The sequence below is a fragment of the Bacillus rossius genome, chromosome 1 (assembly GCF_032445375.1).
Source record: "Bacillus rossius redtenbacheri isolate Brsri chromosome 1, Brsri_v3, whole genome shotgun sequence".
In the NCBI taxonomy this organism is placed as follows: Eukaryota; Metazoa; Arthropoda; class Insecta; order Phasmatodea; family Bacillidae; genus Bacillus; species Bacillus rossius.
In genome coordinates this window covers 157,590,135-157,610,538 of record NC_086330.1, presented here as the reverse complement: position 1 = coordinate 157,610,538, position 20,404 = coordinate 157,590,135, and the positions used below count along the sequence as shown (strand labels likewise).

The following is a 20,404-nucleotide window of genomic DNA, read 5'->3' as shown; positions in this document are numbered from 1 at the left end:
TGCTGGATGTCAGACTCTCCCCTCTCCACGGTCTCTTCCCGCCCGCTCCCACACCCTACACCATGCTGGATGTCAGACTCTCCCCCCTCCACGGTCTCTTCCCGCCCGCTCCCACACCCTTCACCATGCTGGATGTCAGACTCTCCCTCCTCCACGGTCTCTTCCCGCCCGCTCCCACCCCTACACCATGCTGGACGTCAGACTCTCCCCTCTCCACGGTCTCTTCCCGCCCGCTCCCACACCCTACACCATGCTGAATGTCAGACTCTCCCCCCTCCACGGTCTCTTCCCGCCCGCTCCCACCCCTACACCATGCTGGACGTCAGACTCTCCCCCCTCCACGGTCTCTTCCCGCCCGCTCCCACACCCTACACCATGCCGGACATCCCTCCCATCCCGATGCCCGCAGTAGAGTACTAGCGCCTAAAGACAAGCTCGTACTATGCACCAGAACCTTTTTGCGCATGCGCGACATGCTTAGAGGCGGAGGGGAAGGTGAAGCGGGGACGGTGTGTAAGAGTTGAAGGGGTGGGGATCATGGAACTTTACAGCTATCAGATGTAAATGCTATGGGTGATATTGTTGGTACAAGCATTTCCTTAGGGTTTGTTTTTTTCCTCATAAAGAGCTGGAATGTAACGTTCAGAGAATGTTGTTCTATATGGTACTGTGTATGTAGGTTCAACATTTTTGTGTCCCATTAACTCTTGAAACCCACGCCCTTCTACAAACTCATAAGGCAAACATTCTGTTGGCAACATTTTGGTAATTTATTTTGTAAAACTTTGTGCTTTAGGATCGGTTGGTGACATCTTCTGCGTACTTCTGAACATAGTCGATAAAGTAGACTGCAGCAATTGTGGTTTTTGCTTTGTAGAAGTTTCTTCAAGTTCCTGAATTTTTTCTTTATCTTTCAATAGCTCCTTGTACAACACAGTGTGTTCAGGAGTGTTGTTGAAGTGCCTACAATAAAAATATATATATATTTTTTGAAAAGTCATACTTATTTTCTTGAGTAGATGATTTCATTTGTACAATCAATATAGCATTTCAAATTTACTAGATGTGTTTTTAAAATATAAAAAGTTATATTTTAAATATTTAAACAAAAGGCATTCAACTGTGTTCATGTTTTAAATGGAAATCATCTGTAATAACGAAACTGCCATCAGATGGCAATTAAAATAGTGCAATATTCTAGAATAGGTATTCTTCTGAAAAACATTGTTGAGAATCACTGCTGCTTGATGGTAAAGCGAGAGGTACGAAATCACCTTCAGTTTCAGCAGGTCCACGACTTTTTTTTAACACATTCGATCATTCGATGGTTATGGTTTTCAACTTCACTACCATCATTAACTTTCTCATGGTGAACTTTTAAACGCTTGTGTAAAAACTTCCTAATATCCATTACAAATTGCAAGTTTATCAATAACAACTACAGGGTCCGGCAAAAAGACCTCCCATATTTTAAAAGGCAGATGCAAACAAACGAAGAAAGATACAGAAAAAATACTTTTAATTGTGAACAACAAATACTATGTCATTTCAAATTACTTGGTTTTAAACATTATGTCAGATAAATGGTGTCCTCCATAGTTGACACATTGACGAAGCCTTTCCCGGAAGTTGTCCATAGTTCGTGTCATTTCCGATGGAATGGCAGCCACTTCCTGGGTGATTGCCTCCTTAAGTGCTTGCAGGGTTGTGGGACGATGTTTATAAACTTGCGCCTTTAAATGTCCCCAAAGAAAAAAGTCACAAGGTGATAAATCAGGCAATCTCGGGGGCCAGGCGATATCTCCTCGCAAAGAGAGAAGACGTCCACGTCCAGGAAACAACTCTCTCAAAGTTGCTAGAGATCGCCACAAAGTGTGAGCTGTGTCGCCATCTTGTTGGAACCAGACTTCTCCTCAGCATAGTCTCTAAGAAACTGGTTTAACTTGGTTGGAGGAAGGTCTCAATCATGTGACAGTAGCGATTCGAATTAACCGTTACCGTAAGCCCATTTTCTTTAAAAAAATACGGACCCACACACCGAATTCTGCAACGGCGCACCAAACTGTCACACGAGGGCTGTGAAGTGGTCGTTGGTGAAGTTCCTATGGGTTTTCTGTTGCCCAGTAGCGGTAATTTTGTTTATTTACAGTACCTGACAAGTGGAAGTGGGCCTCATCAGATGAAATCAACACAGCACCAGGGGGAATGTTCTGAAGAATGTCCTCACACACAGCTCTACGAGTTTCAAAATCTCTCTCACTTAATTCTCGGGAAACCATCATTTTGTATGGGTGCATGTGAAGATCTCTGGGCAGGATTCTTCTTACACTCCGATCAGACAATCCTAGGGCAGCTGCCTGTTTAAGTGCTGAACGCTTTGGAGATTGCTGGATGGATGCTTTCACACGTGCCACATTTTCCGGCATTGTAACAGTCTGAGGTCCGCCAGGCGAATTTCTTTTCAGTGCAGAACCTGGTGCTCTAAAGTTTGATACCCAAACGTGAATAGTTTTTCTATCCGGAACAGAATCATGTCGGCCAAGTTCGAACCGAATGCAAAAAGCTCGCTGAGTATTAATCACAGAAATTCCGTTACGAATAAACTCCTCCACAACAAACACACTATGTTCACCACGCCACGCCATTGCACCCACTGACAATGGCACGTTTACCGCTATCGATAGATATCCCCTCCATCGAAGTATATCCACCACAACTCACGCAGCGCTCTCTCCAAATATGGGAGGTCATTTTGCCGGACCCTGTATATGATTAATCAATGCATTAATTCTATTTGGAGTTTGACATTTGGTTGTGAATTACAGATTTACCTGTTAATTTCATAACGTGCTAACGTGGTTCTGTATTTAGTAACCTAAAGTCAACACCTTCAGTTTTCAGTAAGCAATTCTATGCACAATGGTTGAACTCAGTTTAACAATAGGCCTAGCGAAAACTTACTTGCTAATAACTTCATCTCAATAAAACACGAACGGACGACAAGTGTAACCACTAACCACAATAACAATTCAATCAATGTTTCACAGTATTAGTTGGAACATTGCGTAATCACACATAACACACTGTACACACTCCAATGACTGCACTGCAAACTCCACTCCCACTCTACAGACTAGCGCCTAAAGACAGGCCCGTACTACCAGCCAAGGCACGTCTGTGCATGCGCGCGCTTGTCTCACTCTCTCTCCCTCCTCTTCCCCCCCTCCAGCGGGTAACTCCTCTTACGGGCACTACCTTACCCCTTCCTTCCTATTCTTCGATATTCCCGTGATCACATTTGGAACGTGCGGTAGGCATTACGGCAGAGTGTAAGGTTTAAATAAATGCCATATCTGTAATATATATTACTATCCCTTTAAATTTACAGTACTTTTTTTTTAAATTATGATATAATCATTCATGGAGAGTGAATAAAAAAAAAACTAATTAATAAGGAAACAGTCCGAGAATTACTGCCATATTCTAGCCTTTAAGAAATGTATAAACATAAATTTGTGAATAGTAATTTTCTATGAGTAAAAATTTAAAATTTATGATGTCAATACTTGGATATGACTGTTATAAGTATAAATACATTCAACTACAGTAGAACCCCGATTATCCGCGACTCGATCATCCGATTCGCGGATTAACCGCGATTTATGTCCATCAAGTCCAATTTTTTAGTTACATATAACTAGAGCCCTACTTTAACGGTAAATAAAATAAGCAGATTTCGCCATAAAAATTTCTTGATTTCGTCATAAAAATTTTTATATTTCGTCATAAAAACTGCACTTCGGAAATGTGAATTTAAAAAAAATACACGCTGTACTTACAAAAATTATGTCATATAGAATGCAAATATAATCGGACAGGCCTAAATTTTTTTCCAGCTTTCCACAAAACAATACAAATTACAAATCAACAGTTTCAATAGTTAAAAATTACAAAAATTATTCAATATGTAAGACAAGAAGCAAAATTTATGCTAATAACAATTCAGCACTGTAAGTATAACTTAGTCCGAGTTTCTTCAACATGTTATGTTTTACTTCCAAAGTACAATGAGACCATAAGCTCAACGTTTTGAGGTTTCAAACTTCGCCTTTTGTCTGAAAACACATCGGAATATGCTGAAAATGTCCTTTCAGAGTCAACATTTGATACTGGTATCCAAATGGCTTTCAGAGCATTGCATGCAAAAGCTGAATGGTCCAGTTTCAAGGCCAACAGAATTGGAATGATATCCACACTTCCTTCACTCTTTTTCACTTTCTCAACTACTATTTCCTTTAAGGCTGAGTATCCTTCCAAAAATTCTTTTCCTGAAACAGTTGAAACAAATGGCAATGATTTTCCTGCCCTGACCATATCATTGCAAACATCATTCAACATTATTTCCCGTGGATTAAACAGTTGCCCCAAGTTTTGGAAGATATTTTTGGAAGGATCTTCATTAATCAACTTCATCAACTTTGTGTGACACCTCAACCCACAGGACTGGAACTGGGATTTAACCAAACCTTGTTTAACAGCTGCCAACAACTTTAGACTCTCATTTGTTTTTGAGCCAAAATTAAAATCATTCACCAGCTGCAAACTTTTCAACAAGTCTGAGAGTTTTCCACTGATCAAGTGGGACATGGGGTAGCTTGAACCCTCCAGCTGCTTTGTCAGCTCAACCAAAGCACACCCATGTTCGACGAGAAATTCAGCCTGACATTGAATGATTACAATCTCTTCCACTGACAAGGTTTGAAAATACATCAGAGCTTCTGACGACTCGAGCTCCAGTGACTTCAGGTATGTTACCAAGTCGTCAAGGTATGTGTTAACATAACCCACCGACTCAAACCATGAACCCCATCTTGTAAGGACTGGTGATGGAAACAGAACATGAGGCTTTTCTTGTTCTGGATAGCGCTGCTTGAGAAAACACAAGTACATACTTGTGTTTCCTTTTGCGCGTGTTCATAAATGCTGTTTTCGTTTTGCTAACAAAATTGTTAAGCTCCGGCAGAGATTGGGGCCAAATATTTTGAATGAGATTCAGTTTATGACTCCAACACTGAACATGAAGGACGTCCCTACCCTCAGACGAAAGAACAACTTGTAAAGAATGCACACACTTTGTCATGTAGCGTGCACTGTCACACACAACCGCAACAACCCTTGTATGGTCAACCTTAAATTTTGTCAGTACTTCTAATATTGCCCGCGAGCACTCACTAGCATTAGAATTCTCTAAAATTTTGACCCCGGCAACAAGAAGAATTTGTGAGTCTGAAGCTTGTAATGTTTTGAAAAGCACCACAAAAACACACTGTCCCTTTTTGTCAGTGGTTTCATCACACAAAATAACAATATCTTGTCCCTCAATTGATTTAATCCACTGCTCCTCAGCCGCTTCTTGGATCTTGGGCACATACGTCGCACGCAATGTTTTTACACATGGTAACTGCCCTCCACCTGTAAGCAAATGGTGCCCTCTAGCGGTATAAACATGGAAAAAAATTTAAAACAATTTTAACTTTAACAAGTTTTAACAGATTAGATGGGGTCTTGGAACGTAACAAATAATTTATAATAAACAAATATTCATCCTTACCAGGAACAAAAGTTTCCACAAAGTTTTTTATTGCAGGATCGCTGAGTTTCTCCAATGGTATGTTCGCTTCCATGAAAGCTTTTGTCAAAGATGAGGCAAAAATTTCTTTGTCAACTTTCGTCTTTTTTGCCACCTGAAAGCTGTCACCAACAGAAATTTGCCTTTTGCTTGTGCAGGCTTGTGATTCAGCTGCTGCTTTTTTCTGTCTGTGCACTGTACCATCGCGGCAATGCTTGACACACGTGTCTTTGCGAGCCCACTCTATTTTAACATTACAAAATTTACACATCAATGTTTTGTTCACTTTGTCAAAAACGTAAAATCCATCGCTCTCAAATTCACGTGCGCGATCAAAAACACTTACAACTTTCGGCATTTTCAACACTCAGTATTAACAAACACGTATTTCATCAATCACGAGATAATTTTATTGTGAACATCCCTTTAGTAAACACATGAACACAATGCGCGTGGCCACTGACGCGGTAAACGGATAGAATCGTTAATAGAATAGACTGCACCGGCTACACTTTTACGCACAGAAAAAACAGTTTCCATGAATGTATCGACACTTAAATCGATTATCTCGAACTCGGGCGCTTATCGCTTACGCTCGCACTCGCATCTAGCAGGCGTCGATGTGTTTGTTTTGGTTTTCGTTCGTAGGTTACGTTACGTGGAATAGAAAACAGAACAATATTAATTCACATGGGGTTATGAAATGTAGATTTTATGAATAAAGAGCATATAATATTGCTGTAAATAAGTGTAACGCGAGTTTCGGGTGAAAGCAAAATACGTAAATTAGGGTGAACGCTTATGTAAACCAGTGAATTTAAATGATTTAGCGGTTATTTCGCGAATAGATGGTTTATTGTGGAATTTCGCATATAATGTAATTTTGGTGGCATTTCGCGGTATTTCGCGTTATTTCGCGGTTCGCGAAAATTTCCGGGCCCTACATATAACCAATGACTCAATATGTATGTAAATGTTAAAATACTTTGCAAAATGTATGTTGGGCAAAGTACTTTTGACTCAGTCATGTTTATATACAAAGAAAGTTAAAAAAAATACTAGTCGATACATACGTATGTACATACTATTTTTGTGTTCCGTGTTACGTGAATAGATTATACACCGGTGCGCGATTCCATGTCCGCATGACCGGACTGTACACTCCTGCGCGCAGCACGGCGCCGTGCCACAGAGATTACCCGGTGCATGGAGACAGTCCATTAGTGTACGTTGTTGAAGCGTGAAGGTGGTGATAATTTTATGTATTGTAACAGTGATCTGCATTCCGACGGATTATACCGTAGTGTTGTGCGGAAGTGTTGAGCATAACATTTCATCATGTCATCAAATGAACAGAAAAGAAAGCGAGTGTTACTGTCAATCGACAGCAAAACAAAAATTATAGAAAGATTTCTGAGTGGAGAAAAAACGATTGCAAAACTTGCGACTGAGTTTGATGTCGGTAACACAACAGTGCGCGACATCATAAAAAATCGCGAAAAAATCCTTCAGTTTGCTTCACAGGCTGACACTTCAAGTGGATTAAATAAACGAAAGACGATGAAAGAATCCACATTTAGCAGCTTGGACGCTTGTTTGTTTGAATGGTTTCAACAGAAAAGGTCGGAGGGTGTACCACTAAGTGGCGTAATTTTATCACAGCAGGCTCAAATTTAAAAAAAAAAAATTTGGCCTGACAGAAGAATTCAGTGCATCGCGAGGTTGGTTGGCAAGATTTAAAGATCGTCATGGAATAAGAGAATTGTCCTTGGAAGGTGAAAAACTTAGCGGCGATACCAAAGGGGCAAGCAAATTTAAAAAGGAGTTCCAGCGGATTATTGACAGACACAACTTAGTTCCAGACCAAGTGTCTAATGGAGACGAGACTGGTTTGAACTGGAAGTGCTTACCAAGTAAAACACTTGCAGCATCAGCAGAAAAGTCTGCGCCTGGCCACAAATCGAGTAAAGAGAGAATCACAATCATGTGTTGTGCTAATGCTAGTGGAGAAGATAAACTAAAATTAGTGTGTGTCGGGAAAGCAAAACAGCCACGATCATTTAAAGGCACGGAAATGAAATATTTTCCAGCTGATTACTATCACATAAATCTGCTTGGATGACTCGAGAAATTTTTAAACTGTGGTTCCATTCCAAATTCGTACCACATGTTTCTGAATTTTTGAAGTCAAGAGGTTTGCCGGTCAAAGCAGTGCTTTTCTTAGATAATGCACCATCTCATCCAAATGAAAACGAGTTGAAATCAGCAGATGGGAATATTTTTGTATCCTATTTGCCTCCAAATGTGACTGCGCTCATTCAGCCAATGGATCAAGGTGTTATTGTAACATTAAAGAGGCATTACCGACGAGAACTCTTAAACTTACTGCTGGAGGAAGATAGGGCAATGGTTCAGTTTTGGAAAAACATGAACTTAAAGGAAGCAATTTATCTTGTTGTTAAGGCGTGGGGAATGCTCTCGAAAGTAAACATAGTCAGATCTTGGAGGAAGTTGTATTGTGACATTGAAGGTTCAGCTGATAACTTCCACGGTTTTGAAAAAGAAGACATTGAGACGGAAAACTTTGCTGAGTCGCTTCAATCGACTATAAAAAACAATGAGCAATTTGCTCATGTTGATGAAGAAAACATAGAGGAATGGCTACAAACTGACGTCTTGCTTCCTGGGTATGAAATTAAAAGTGATGACGACATTGTCAATTCGAACACATGCGCGACCGCCGATGTCAGTTCAAGTGATGAGGGCGACGGGGAAGATTTGACTCCAGCAAAACGTGTGAATCTGCAAACTGCGTTAGAGTCAACAGAAACACTTTTACAGTTTATGGAACAGGAAGAAGATAGTAAGTTCTCAGATATTCTTACATTAAGAAAAGTAAGATTAAACATCAAACGAAAAATAAACAAGTCGCAACAGAAAAAAAGTAACAGACTTCTTTAAAAACTGTAGAAGACTTAACATATTTTCCTTAAAATGCTTAAAATGTGTTCGAAGTTCTAAACATCTAGTTATATAATGTTCTTAAGATAACTTTTATAAAAGTTTGTACCGAATTCCTTTTTTTTCAATTGCAAACCGCTCCACTTCAACTCCTCACTGTGAATGTGTCACGCTGTTGGGGCCAGTAAATCATTCCTCTCGGTGACAGTGATGACAGTAGTGACGAAGATAGTGGTGGTAGGTCTGATTCAAGTCTGGAAGGGATAGCACCACTGCCAGATAGTGATTAGGTGAGTACTAAATCGTAACACTATCATATTGTTGTCTTACGTTACGGTGCTATTTTATCGATTATTCAAAAAATAAACATTGTTTCCTTTTGTGTCGTGAAAGGTAACGGCACCATTTTCCTGTTATATTACTTCTCCGTTATTTTATTAGCACCGACTGTACTGAAGTTTGTGTGTGTTGCAACTAGTGCTTGGCACGCAAGATAAATTCAGCCTATCACTAGCTGACGCGGCGCAGTGATACGACGGTGTTTTTTATTTCAAAACTCAGCTAAGAGTGAACGGAGAATAGATACGACCCCTCACGGTTCCAGAGATTAGGGTCGTTATTTATATGTAATCTCCGAATGTCCACAGATGGCGGTCTGTGGGCTAATGACCTTTGAGGCAAGCATGACTCAGCTAACCGTGATTTTCGATTATCCGACTCACTCGTCCCCTTCATTAACACGGATAATCGGGGTTCTACTCTACGTACAAAATATTTTAGAATAAATCATTATGTTGTCCACGACAAATATAATTTAATTACATGAAATACTATGCAATGAGCAATCGGCTTTAGCGCCAAAGTTTGGCCTGCACCCTGACCTGTATTACCGGACGTTAGCGTTTCAGCCGAAGTGTCCGCATTGTCCGACGAGATTGCTCTTGTAGGAAAACACCTAAGCTTGAGTTTACTATTTATTTTTAGTAAGTAATGACACTTTGTTGAGAATGTTGGAGGTCGGTAGACGGAGGGGCGATACGAACAATCCTTAATTTGATACCGCAACACATTTATGAAATGAACGAAATAGAAAAGGCAGTTAGAAATTATATGTATTCTTCCAAAACATAGAAACAAAAAAAATTAGATTTTCCTGACCGTTCAGCTGACAAATTGTGCTGGCAAAAATATCGAACTAGATAAATGTTAAAATAAGTCTAACTTATTATTAACTACTCGCGGCTTCGCCCGCGAGAGAAATACATATGTATGAAAACAGTCTATCAAAATGCTGTAAATTGTGTTTTAAAAGGGAAAATGAATTTATTTAATTGTTATTACCAAGTATTTCAAAACACTAGCAAATTATAAACAGAAAAATACCATACAATAAATCTAAACTACACCGAGACAACGAAACCAAATCACAAAGCTAAATCAATGAAACCATATAAACCATATGTAATCAAAGCTTGATTTCCCTGACAACTATCAATACCTTGCTTATACCTTGCATGATACCTACAGATTTACCATTTAGTTTTAAAAGGTTACAATTTCCTCTGAAGGTATAGTTTGCAGTCACTATAAATAAAGTGCAGGGACAAACTTTTAAGTATGTTGAAATAGATTTGAGAGAATACTGTTTTTCCCACGGACAATTATATGTTGCCTTATCTATATCAGGTTGCGGAGAAAACCAGCATATACTAATATCACACGAAAATATGACTAAAAATATTGTATATGTTGAAGTACTATAAATAATTTATAAATAATCTGATTTATTTTAAATAATTTAGTATGTGTAAGATATTTGTGTTTACTTAGTATGTAAAATTTTTATATAAAAAAATACAAAAGAATTTGATAAAAGAAAAGTCTTAATACATTTCATTTATACAAAAAGTACCAAAAAAAACCCAGCGAAGCAGGTACTTGCAGGTAGTTAGTGATAAACATGTTAATTTTTTAGATAGTAAATTTGATATAAAACAGTTCAATACCAATTTTAACAAATAATTTTTTATTATTCTTATGATTGTTTTAGATTTTATTTTAATTAAAATATAAAAATAACTAAATAATTCATTTATTTTTAGATTAATTTTGTATTTCTAATTGGAAAAATTTCACATATTAATAAATTTACAATTTATTTTATATATAAATTATAATTGTTGGATGTGTTCTAGTTTTATACTGTAATTTGTCCTATATGTTGTTCTTTACTGAAGTTTATTATTTTTATTTCCTGTCCTTTTTTTACATGTGTTTTTTTTATTTGTTCCCTGTTTACTTGTAGTGTGTATGTGTTTTGTGTTTAATTGTATTCCAACCATATCACTAAAATTTCATAATTGTTACAAATATATAAATAAATAAATCATCCAGCTGAATATATAATCTGGCATGGCTGTGGTCTCGAATGTACTTTATTGAAATTCGCCGTATGAAACTGTGCTGTGGTTTTTTTTCCAGCCGGAGAGTGCCAACAGCCGTGGTGCGTTGTCACTCGGCTCGCTCACCCACCTGGCCCAGGAGATGGGCGAGAGACTAACCCACCTGGTGCTGGCGGACAACACTTTGTCGGGCCTGCCACAGATCATCAATGCGCTCGCTGTGAGTGTCGTAGCTCTTTGGTCGTACAGCTCGTAATACCTATGTCTAACACTGTTTGAGGGAGCGTGCGAAGGAAAATTATGGAAGAGGTGCCTAGAATAAACAAAAGTTAAATGTTTTACTTTCTGAAAAGTTAAAAATAGTAACTTGATAGTAATGGATGGAACTGTTAGCAGACTAGTTTTAAATGTAGATGGGTTGCAAAATCACTACCTGTGTTTTAGTTGCAGATGTCAAATAATCGCTGTCGCAGTGTGTGATTCATCATGTAAAGTATCTGTGATCAGAGTAGCAATATCATTGGGCACAGTCTTGTGTACGACGTGACTAGCGCTCCATCTGATGTGGAAACTGTGATTGCTCCCATACCGCCAATGACAGAGTAGCTTTCAGTAAACTGTAAATGCTTTCAGGCTACCAATAGCAGTGCAGCTTCAGTTCCCTTGAAACTGTCATTCTTCCCAAACAAGATACAGCAGCACACCTTCTTTTCTTTACGGTCCTATAGACTGCAGAAATTTTTTTAACGTTTTAAACATGACATTTGTTGGCTTGAACTAAACTCCAATAATTCTTACGAAGCTGGTAGAGCGCAACTCCTATTCCAACTTCAATAAATACAAATGTTCGGTAATGAGAAAGCTATTTTATTTGTAAGTTATGATTATATAGCATTATATAGCAATGTTAAGCATTTATAAATAAAAGAAACGGAAGCAATCTTCAACCTAATGTTTTACTTGACACTGAATACATTTTTTTTAATCTTAATGTTATTTTAGAACATTGGAATGTTACAATAGTGATTTTATTGAAGTGATTTAGAATATTTTCATACAAACAATATAAAATTCGGATTTTGATTGATTTTTTGTAACACATTGTGTTTTTGCACTATATTTTCATAATATTGGTTCCTATTAATGCATTAAATCGTCTTATATGTACATATTTTGAAACAACTCAAAATTTTTGTATTATATCAATTGTGATTGAATCACGGCTAAAAATTACAGATATTCTAAAGGAGCAATCACATTTTAGGCTGTGATCTTAAAATATTGGTTACTACCATTTCTAGTTTTAACTGTGGCAGTGCTGTAAAAAAATAGTTTGGTTTAAGAAAATTTGAGCATCACTGTTACACATTAGTGGTTTTAACATGATATTTGTTTACATGGCTATATGATTGTATCGTTAAAATATTTAAACACTGACAAGTGCTAATTTAATATTTCCTGCTTATAATTTTTTTTCCCCTTCTGCCCCTATGAGAACCATTATAACAGGGTTCTTATGTATCATGTTTTAGTTCTTGGCATTTTTCCAGCATTAAGGGCCCTGTTGACTTGGTGCATGAACGTACTTTTACTCTCATTTGATTTTCATTCATTCGAAAAGAAATAAACCTTTTAGGCAATGTGGATGACAACTTTTAAAATGTAAAATGTTTATAATACCAAAATCAGCATTTTCAGGTTGTTGCATCCGAAAATGATTGTGCTGAATGTACCCAAAGTGTGTTGACAAACTTATGTTGGACTTGCTACAGTCTTTACACAGAGTAAATAATAGATTTTAGTGGAAAATTATATTTGTGAGTGCAGGGTGACTAACATTAAGAACCTTGCGAGCATTGTATAGGTTGTTGCTGTAGAGGCCTTCCATAAACTTGCACAACAGTGAAGTAAGCCCTGGCAGTCATTACTATTATCTAAGGGTTATTTATGAAAATTTAACACAATATCTCTTTTGCATTTGGTGTTGTCTCTTTCAGTGGATATTTATTACTAAGTGTAATATAATGGGTGTAAAACATAGTGTAAGTGTAAATAATTATGAACATCTTTTTACACCCATCATGTGACATTAAATATATGTAGGAACATTTTGTGATCTAGCAACTTTTGTAAGAGAGGTATCATGTTAAAATTTACATAAATATAGTCCTTAGAGTTAAGTTGTTAAGTTTTGCCTTAAAAATAAATTATCAACATGGCTTGTGGGACGGAGTGCATCACCGTGCTAATCAAAACCCTATTAAAAAATAAACTTGTTGCGCTGTTGTGGTTGCCAGACATACTGCCCAGGTCTGCAAGTGCTGGACTTGTCAAACTTGCGCACGTACACCACTGCACACCTGCACATTGAGAGGCTGCAGGAGGGCTGCCAGAACCTGAGGGTGCTCAGGATAACCAACAGCACGGTGTGCTTGGCGCAAGCCACCCTTCAGGAGCAGGTATTGTGCTTCACCAGCACGCACGCTGGCACTTCGAAACTGCCTGGGTCTATTTATGTTAGACTGTGTAAAATGTTCAATCTAATTGCTTAAAGTAGATTTAATGTTCTTGAATTAATATTACTTCGGTTATTTGAAATACATACTCTTTCAGATTTCAAATCAGAAAATTTACTAAATTGTTTTTGATAATATACAGAATGTCTGTAAAGTCAAGGTGCAGTTACATATCTGCCAACTTGTACGATTTTCCCGTAATTTGTACGGAAAATAATTCATATTACGATTGTACGGAAATTCGGAACATCTTAAGATTTTTGTCTGTTCAAAAATGCAATATAATATTTTAGTGCCCATATAAATGTACCATTTGAGCAGCATTTGTTATTGTTTAACAACATGGCGTCCGCGATAATATGAGAATAATGGAGTCTGAGAAAAATCGTTCCGAAAAGAAAGTAATTTTTGTAAGTTTCGTTGGTACACAGCAGGCTGGATGGCAACTGATCTTGCTAATCTTTTGTGCGGAAGAGTCATGAAAGTAATTTTTGTGAGTTTTGTTGGTACACAGCAGGTTGGCTGGAGACGAGTGATAACGACTTAACCGTTTATGTACGAGTGCGGTAAATATTTTATAAGTTAGCGCTTGTACGAAACGTAAGATAATATGATTTCATAATGGCTACGAGTAGTAAGAAACAATATGGACAGGTGTTTCAGTCATCTTACTCAGAATTATTTCCTTTCATTACTAAGAGTGAAAAGGGCTCTAATTTTGCATTGTGTAGTGTTTGTCGTTGCGACATTAATGTTTCCCATGACGGCAAGCACGATATTTCCTGTCACGTCAAGAGCTTGAAACATGAAAATGACGCGAAGCTTGCAGAAGAAAACAAAAAAATCAGTAGTTTCTTTTCCGTGAACCGTAACAGTGACAGTGTTGTGATTAGGGGGAATGTTATTTTACAAGCTTTTTAGTGGAACATAACCTTCCATTCAGCGTCGCCGACCACGCCGGACATTTGTTTTAGAAAAATGTTCCCAGGGTCTGATATCGCAAAAAAGTACAACTGTGGGTGCACTAAAACTGCAGCAATAGTAAAAGAAATGGCTTCCAATACTACTACTTCAGTAGTAAAGTGCTTGCAAAGTGGTCCATATACACTAGCTACTGATGGAAGCAATGACACAAGTAATAAGTTATATCCTCTCGTGGTAACTTATTACAACCCTGACTGCAGGTTAGTAACTAGTTGTGTTTTGGCCATACCTTCATTGGAAGGTGCTTCTACTGGTACAAATATTGGGCAGTTATTGCTATCAGAACTTGAAAGTATGAATGTGCCAATTCATAATTGTATAGGTTTTGGCTGTGATAATGCAGCAGTTATGGTTGGAGTTAAAAATGTTGTTATTCCTGTATTAAAAGAAAAACAGCCAAATTTAGTAGTCATAGGTTGTCTGTGCCACTTAATTAATTTGGCTGCAGAAAAGGCTTCTGCAAGTTTGCCAGTGAGGGTGGAAGAAATAGGTACTTTTAAAAAGAGCTAAACATGCTACTGTACAGTATCTGCAGAATTCCAGTGCATAGTAAAGTGGTCGTAGGGAATAAGTTACTGTTTTTTTCCTACACTGTGTGTTTGTGTGGCAGTTTTGTGTACATATTAACATTAACTCATAATTAGCAAATGAACTACATTGGCAAGAAGTGATATTTTTTTTCTGAACTGATAGTAATCACATGCTCTAAAGTGAACTTAATTTTATGATTTGTGCTCCAAAGGGAAGAAACTAAAGGACTTATGATAAAGGCCTATCTCGGTAAGAAAAAAAAAATATATATATATATATATATATATATATATATATATATATACATTAACTTGTGTACATGTGTATTAAATCATTTATTTTGCATTCAAGCTGTTAAGTTTTATAAATTACAGTAACTTTTTATTTAACTTTCATATTTTGGGTAGAGACGTGGTGTTATCAATGCAAAATAAACACGTGTTTTCCGGATCACTTATTTTAAACATCGCGCCTGATTTACGCTATAGATTTGTTAATTTGGAAATCTTACTGCTTGCACTCCTAACAAGTTGGCAGGTATGCGGTTAGGAACGCTTGTTGTGGCTAACAGAAACGAAACAAAGCTTAAAACTTGCGCTACATTTGACAGTATCGCAAAGAGTTTCTGAGTATGATGTGCAAAGGTGTGCGCATACAGGTTGACATAACACCACGAACACCACAGACCGCATAGCAGCAGCGGATCAGTCAGTCGAGATGTGGGTGGTACAGATGAAAGTACAGTGTGTTCTGTGGCTTGATAAATTTGATTCTGTGGCTAAAGTTGAACGTGAATACACCAGCCCCTCCAAGTAACGCTGTTCGATTAGCCCTGTTTTGAAGTAACGATGCCAATTAATTAGGGCATGATTTAAAGTAGCGCTGTCATATATTCGAAGTAGCGCTCTTTCTCGTCCACATAATTTATTTTATTTTCATACGTGCACAATGTAACAAACAAAATGCAACAAATTAAAAATAAGATGGCTTTTGTGTAACATAAACATGACGAATCAAATAAAGATATTACCTTTTTATGTAATAGTTATTCGCTTCCATCGCATATTTTTAAAGCCTAATTAAAATTGCACAGTAAATAATATTTCATAAATACATTTTCCGACGCCTACATGTGTGTTTAGCTAATGTTTATACATACTATGCCGTCTTGCAACTCAGTAGCAGCTCTAGTGGGAAATGCCGGAAGCTTTCAAGGCTTGTTCACATCTTGCATGACAGGCTGCGCTGAATCCTAGTCGTGCGTACACGAAGTTACTCTTTTTTTAGAATCAATTTCAATATAAACTAATTACGCTATTGTTTTAAGATAGAATTTTGTTAATAGAAAACGTAACATTTATTCTTCTCTATTCTTAAACATTCAAACAGAGCTTATATGTTCAAAATACTATTATTTTTAACTAAAATATGTGACGTATACACGTGCTTCGTAAGGAAATATGAGGTTAGTAGGCTATGTACAGTTCAATTATGCCGCCTGTGATTTAAATATATTATTATTTTAGGTTATTTGAACTTTAAATGCAATTTATACATTTATATTTTTCTTAAATTGTATTTAGATGTGTTAACAGTATGTAAATACGTACATTTAAACGAAATAAATGTAATATAAGGAATAGTAAACAAACGGATTTCAGTGGCTGGAGAACCAATTATAATGAATAACATGCACTCTTTTGGCAAAAACTAGTGATGGGATTTTCGATACTTCGATACCTCGATACCTTCGATACTTGACGGTATCGCAAAGTATCGAGTATTGAAACTGTAAGTTCGATACATTTTTTCGATACCGGAATGCTTGTTCATTTATATTTAATTAAGTTTTGAGTCGCCATCGTACAAAATACAACTACAGTAGAACCTCGATGATACGTTCCCGTTTCATACATTTTCCCGTGTCATACACCGATTAATTTTGGTCCCGCCGAAAGTACTATATTTACAATGGTTTACTTTCCCGGAACATACACATATAAAATCATTAATTTGTAATTTCCTGTTTCATACGTTTTTACGAAGCGGAAAAGTCCTAAAATTCACAAATTTTTTTGTTATATATATTCCTCCTGATAAATTACGTTTTAATTAATGCTTTTATTTTGAAAAACGTTCATTGTTTACCTTTGCAAACGTAAGAAAATAACTTTATCGCACCATAGATATGGATAGTATCAGGAAGACTGTGCACTGCGCTAGTAGCATCTATGGCCAGCACCAAGAAAGACTAGTGGCGCAAACCAGCAATGATTATGAAAATGGTGCACGCGCTTTACCAAGGCACGGATCTTATATTTTGTGCATTCATTAATCTTTGAACTGAATATACCCGTTTGTTATTGTTTTCTTACGATCGGATTGTTTTGTATTTTACGTTTCTCAAGTTTTATTGAAAATTGTTCTATTGCATAAAGTTGTTTGTGAAATGAAACAAACAAGCAAAAATTTCTGATTTTCTTTTTACAATAGCCTAATTTTTTTATTTCTAATTTAGGCTTGGTGACTTTTACCCCCCTCCAAGAAAGGACTTCAAACATTTTGTAAGGCCACTGTTTCTCATGTCAGCTTTACTTGATTATGGACTGTATTTTACATTTCTGGTGGTTTTATCATATGTATGTATATATAATGATGAATTCATATTTATCATTAATATAATGCAATTATTTACACATTATGTATTTAAGTTTAATCTGACATTGTGCTGGTATGATATATTGAATTTATATAGTTTTAAACTAATTTATGTTATTTGTAATAATTGTTACTTAATGGGAAAATATTTTTCCCTGGAGTATCGAAGGTATCGAAGTATCGAAAGTATCGAACTGAAAAAACAATACAGAATCGAGTATCGAAAGTGTGGTGTCGTCCCACCTCTAGCAAAAATGTATTTGATTAGCGCTGTTTTGATTAGCGCTCTATTTTCCTGGAACGAATTAGAGCGTTTCTTCAAGGGGCTGGTGTATCGTCACGTGTACAACGAAGAGCCACTGCATAGAAATGACATTAATCGGTGGGATAAGCGTATACCAGCAGTTTGTTGGACAAACCCCGTTCTGATAGACCATTGGTAAGTGACAAGTGTGTAGAGGCTATATGAAAGAGCTTATTTGGTGAAGATTTCACATTTCTATGTACAGTCAAACCTCTATCTATCGAACTCGCATGTATCGATTGTCCGTGTTTATCGTATACTTTCTACGGTTTCGGCAAAATTGCCATACAACTAAGGTTAAAAAAGTCCGCTTGTACCGATGTTGGAATTATCGTTTTGTCCGCATTGATCGTACAAAATATGTGGTCCCGTCACTATAAATTATAATAGATGATCGTTTAACCATAAAGATTTTGCAGAAATAACCATATCTTAGAAAGAAACCGTCATAAAAACAGTAACGATAGTATACAGTAGTAAAAATCACCTTAAATCTGCAGCCAAGTAATGGAGCACGTAAATATGAAAAGACAAATGAACAACAACTTACGAAGAAATATGGATGATGTACCATAACTACAGTACAAACCCAATTGTTATCTTAAGATAATTACCATAAAAAGAACTAAAGATTCTTTGTCAATACCATAATTACTGCAGAAGCACGATAGCTGCCACATTTGCACTACAGTTACCGTAACAACTGAGATGTATATTTACCGTGACGGTAATGTATTTATTTTTGACATTAAAATTAAAGAACATTATTGAAAAAAAGGATGTTAAATTTTTATATGTACGTTTGGCACATGTTGCGAAGAAATAATGTGATCTGAAAGAATGCAGTACTACTACGAAAAGTGAAAAGGGTAATCGTGGATTTTTAGGTTATGGCAGTCTCTCGTTTTTCAGTAATATCGGCCGAAAATTAACAAGCGTATCGGAAGTCGGCAGAAATGCCGATTCAACTAAATATTGGCAAAATCGGCTTCTTCAGTACAGCTCTACATTTGATGACATGAGTAAACATATTTCAGACTTCAGGATATTGAAACAGACTTTCATTTCCATGTAGATTTATTGTGCGTAGCCTATGTTTTTTTTTGCAAGTGTAAATTGAATTAAGTAAAATACTTCCATTTTTATTTATTTTTCAACTGATTAACTTTAATGATAAGTAACTGATATATTTCTGACACTAATTTTGAGGTTGAAATATTTTTTAAAAATTCTTAGAGTGAAGTCCACATCTATTGAATGTCCGCATCTACTGAATTTTTTTGTTGGACCCCTGAAAAACGATAGATAGAGGTTTGACTGTATCTTGTTTCGTTGATTTCCTGTGATCGGTCGAAGGTGCACCATGACTTAAAAGACACACTGTAATATTGGTAAAAAAACAGTCTTTCATACGTCATAAAATAATGTAATGTTCTTTACACGTTTAAACTTCACTCACCACACTTTACAAGATAATGTTGAGTTTCATTCAGTTAAATTATAAAACTGAAAATTCTTCCCTTTCTTACATTGGCTTTTTTTGTTAATTTCTGAATAATTAATTCGGTCAAATAGAAATTAATGATATAATTTATTTTTCAGTGTCTCTTCTTTAAGATAGTTTCATGTTAAGTTAGAAATTATTGACCCGTAAAGAATAAACACAGTAACACCCTGTACACGGGTTATTCTCTGGAAAAGGTTCAATTTGGTGTCACTCTCTGGAATACCAAACAATTTGCATAAAATAATATTTTTTTTAATTGTAAGTATGATTAAGTTTTTAGATAAACATATTAATGTAAAATTTTTGGTTACATTTTTATAATACTACTTAAATATTTAGCCTGCAATAGCTATACAGTCTCCTCCGTGGACGTCCCCAATCACATTTTATAAGACACTGGCCATTGTTACTCTTTAAACTCTTTTTTTAATTTTTACTCTTGTTACAAAAAGTAATTGTTAGAAGCATCACAAACTCATGGCTATGCGATTTAACTTTCAATGGGCAAATGTAATTGAATAACAATATTTTAAACATTGTCCATAATCTAAAGAATCTACCTCTATGGCCAAATAATAATGCACTAAAAATTATTTAAAAAGTACAGAAACTGTTATTTCTCCATGGAATTGGAGGGAAAGGAAGCCATTTTTATTGAGCTGTTTGTGTTGATGTTCTTATTTATATGTGGTGCTCTGATATTTATAACTGAGATATAAATTTGTGCTTCGCAAAGTTCTATTCGTATCCTCCGTGGTCATCATAAACAAGGTAGGGAACTCTTGTGTATTTGTGTTAAACTCAGTGTATAAATGTATATTGTGTAGGTTAAGCAACTGAGTTGTAGAATTTCCTAACCTCAAAATTAAAATCCTAAAAAATAAAAAACCTTACTTTTATCCCCTCCGTGGA

General features: G+C 36.5%; 1 protein-coding gene across 2 annotated transcripts in view; it reads left to right on the top strand.

The window, feature by feature from the left end:
- The window catches only part of LOC134546336 (F-box/LRR-repeat protein 6), a 94,579-nt gene that overhangs the window by 30,511 nt on the left and 43,664 nt on the right, over window positions 1-20,404 (top strand). For both annotated transcript variants that reach the window (XM_063389104.1, XM_063389105.1), the window contains 2 exons: window positions 11,072-11,212; window positions 13,290-13,451. In XM_063389104.1, the coding sequence (XP_063245174.1) occupies window positions 11,072-11,212; window positions 13,290-13,451 (303 nt within the window). The remainder of the gene's footprint in view (window positions 1-11,071; window positions 11,213-13,289; window positions 13,452-20,404) is intronic.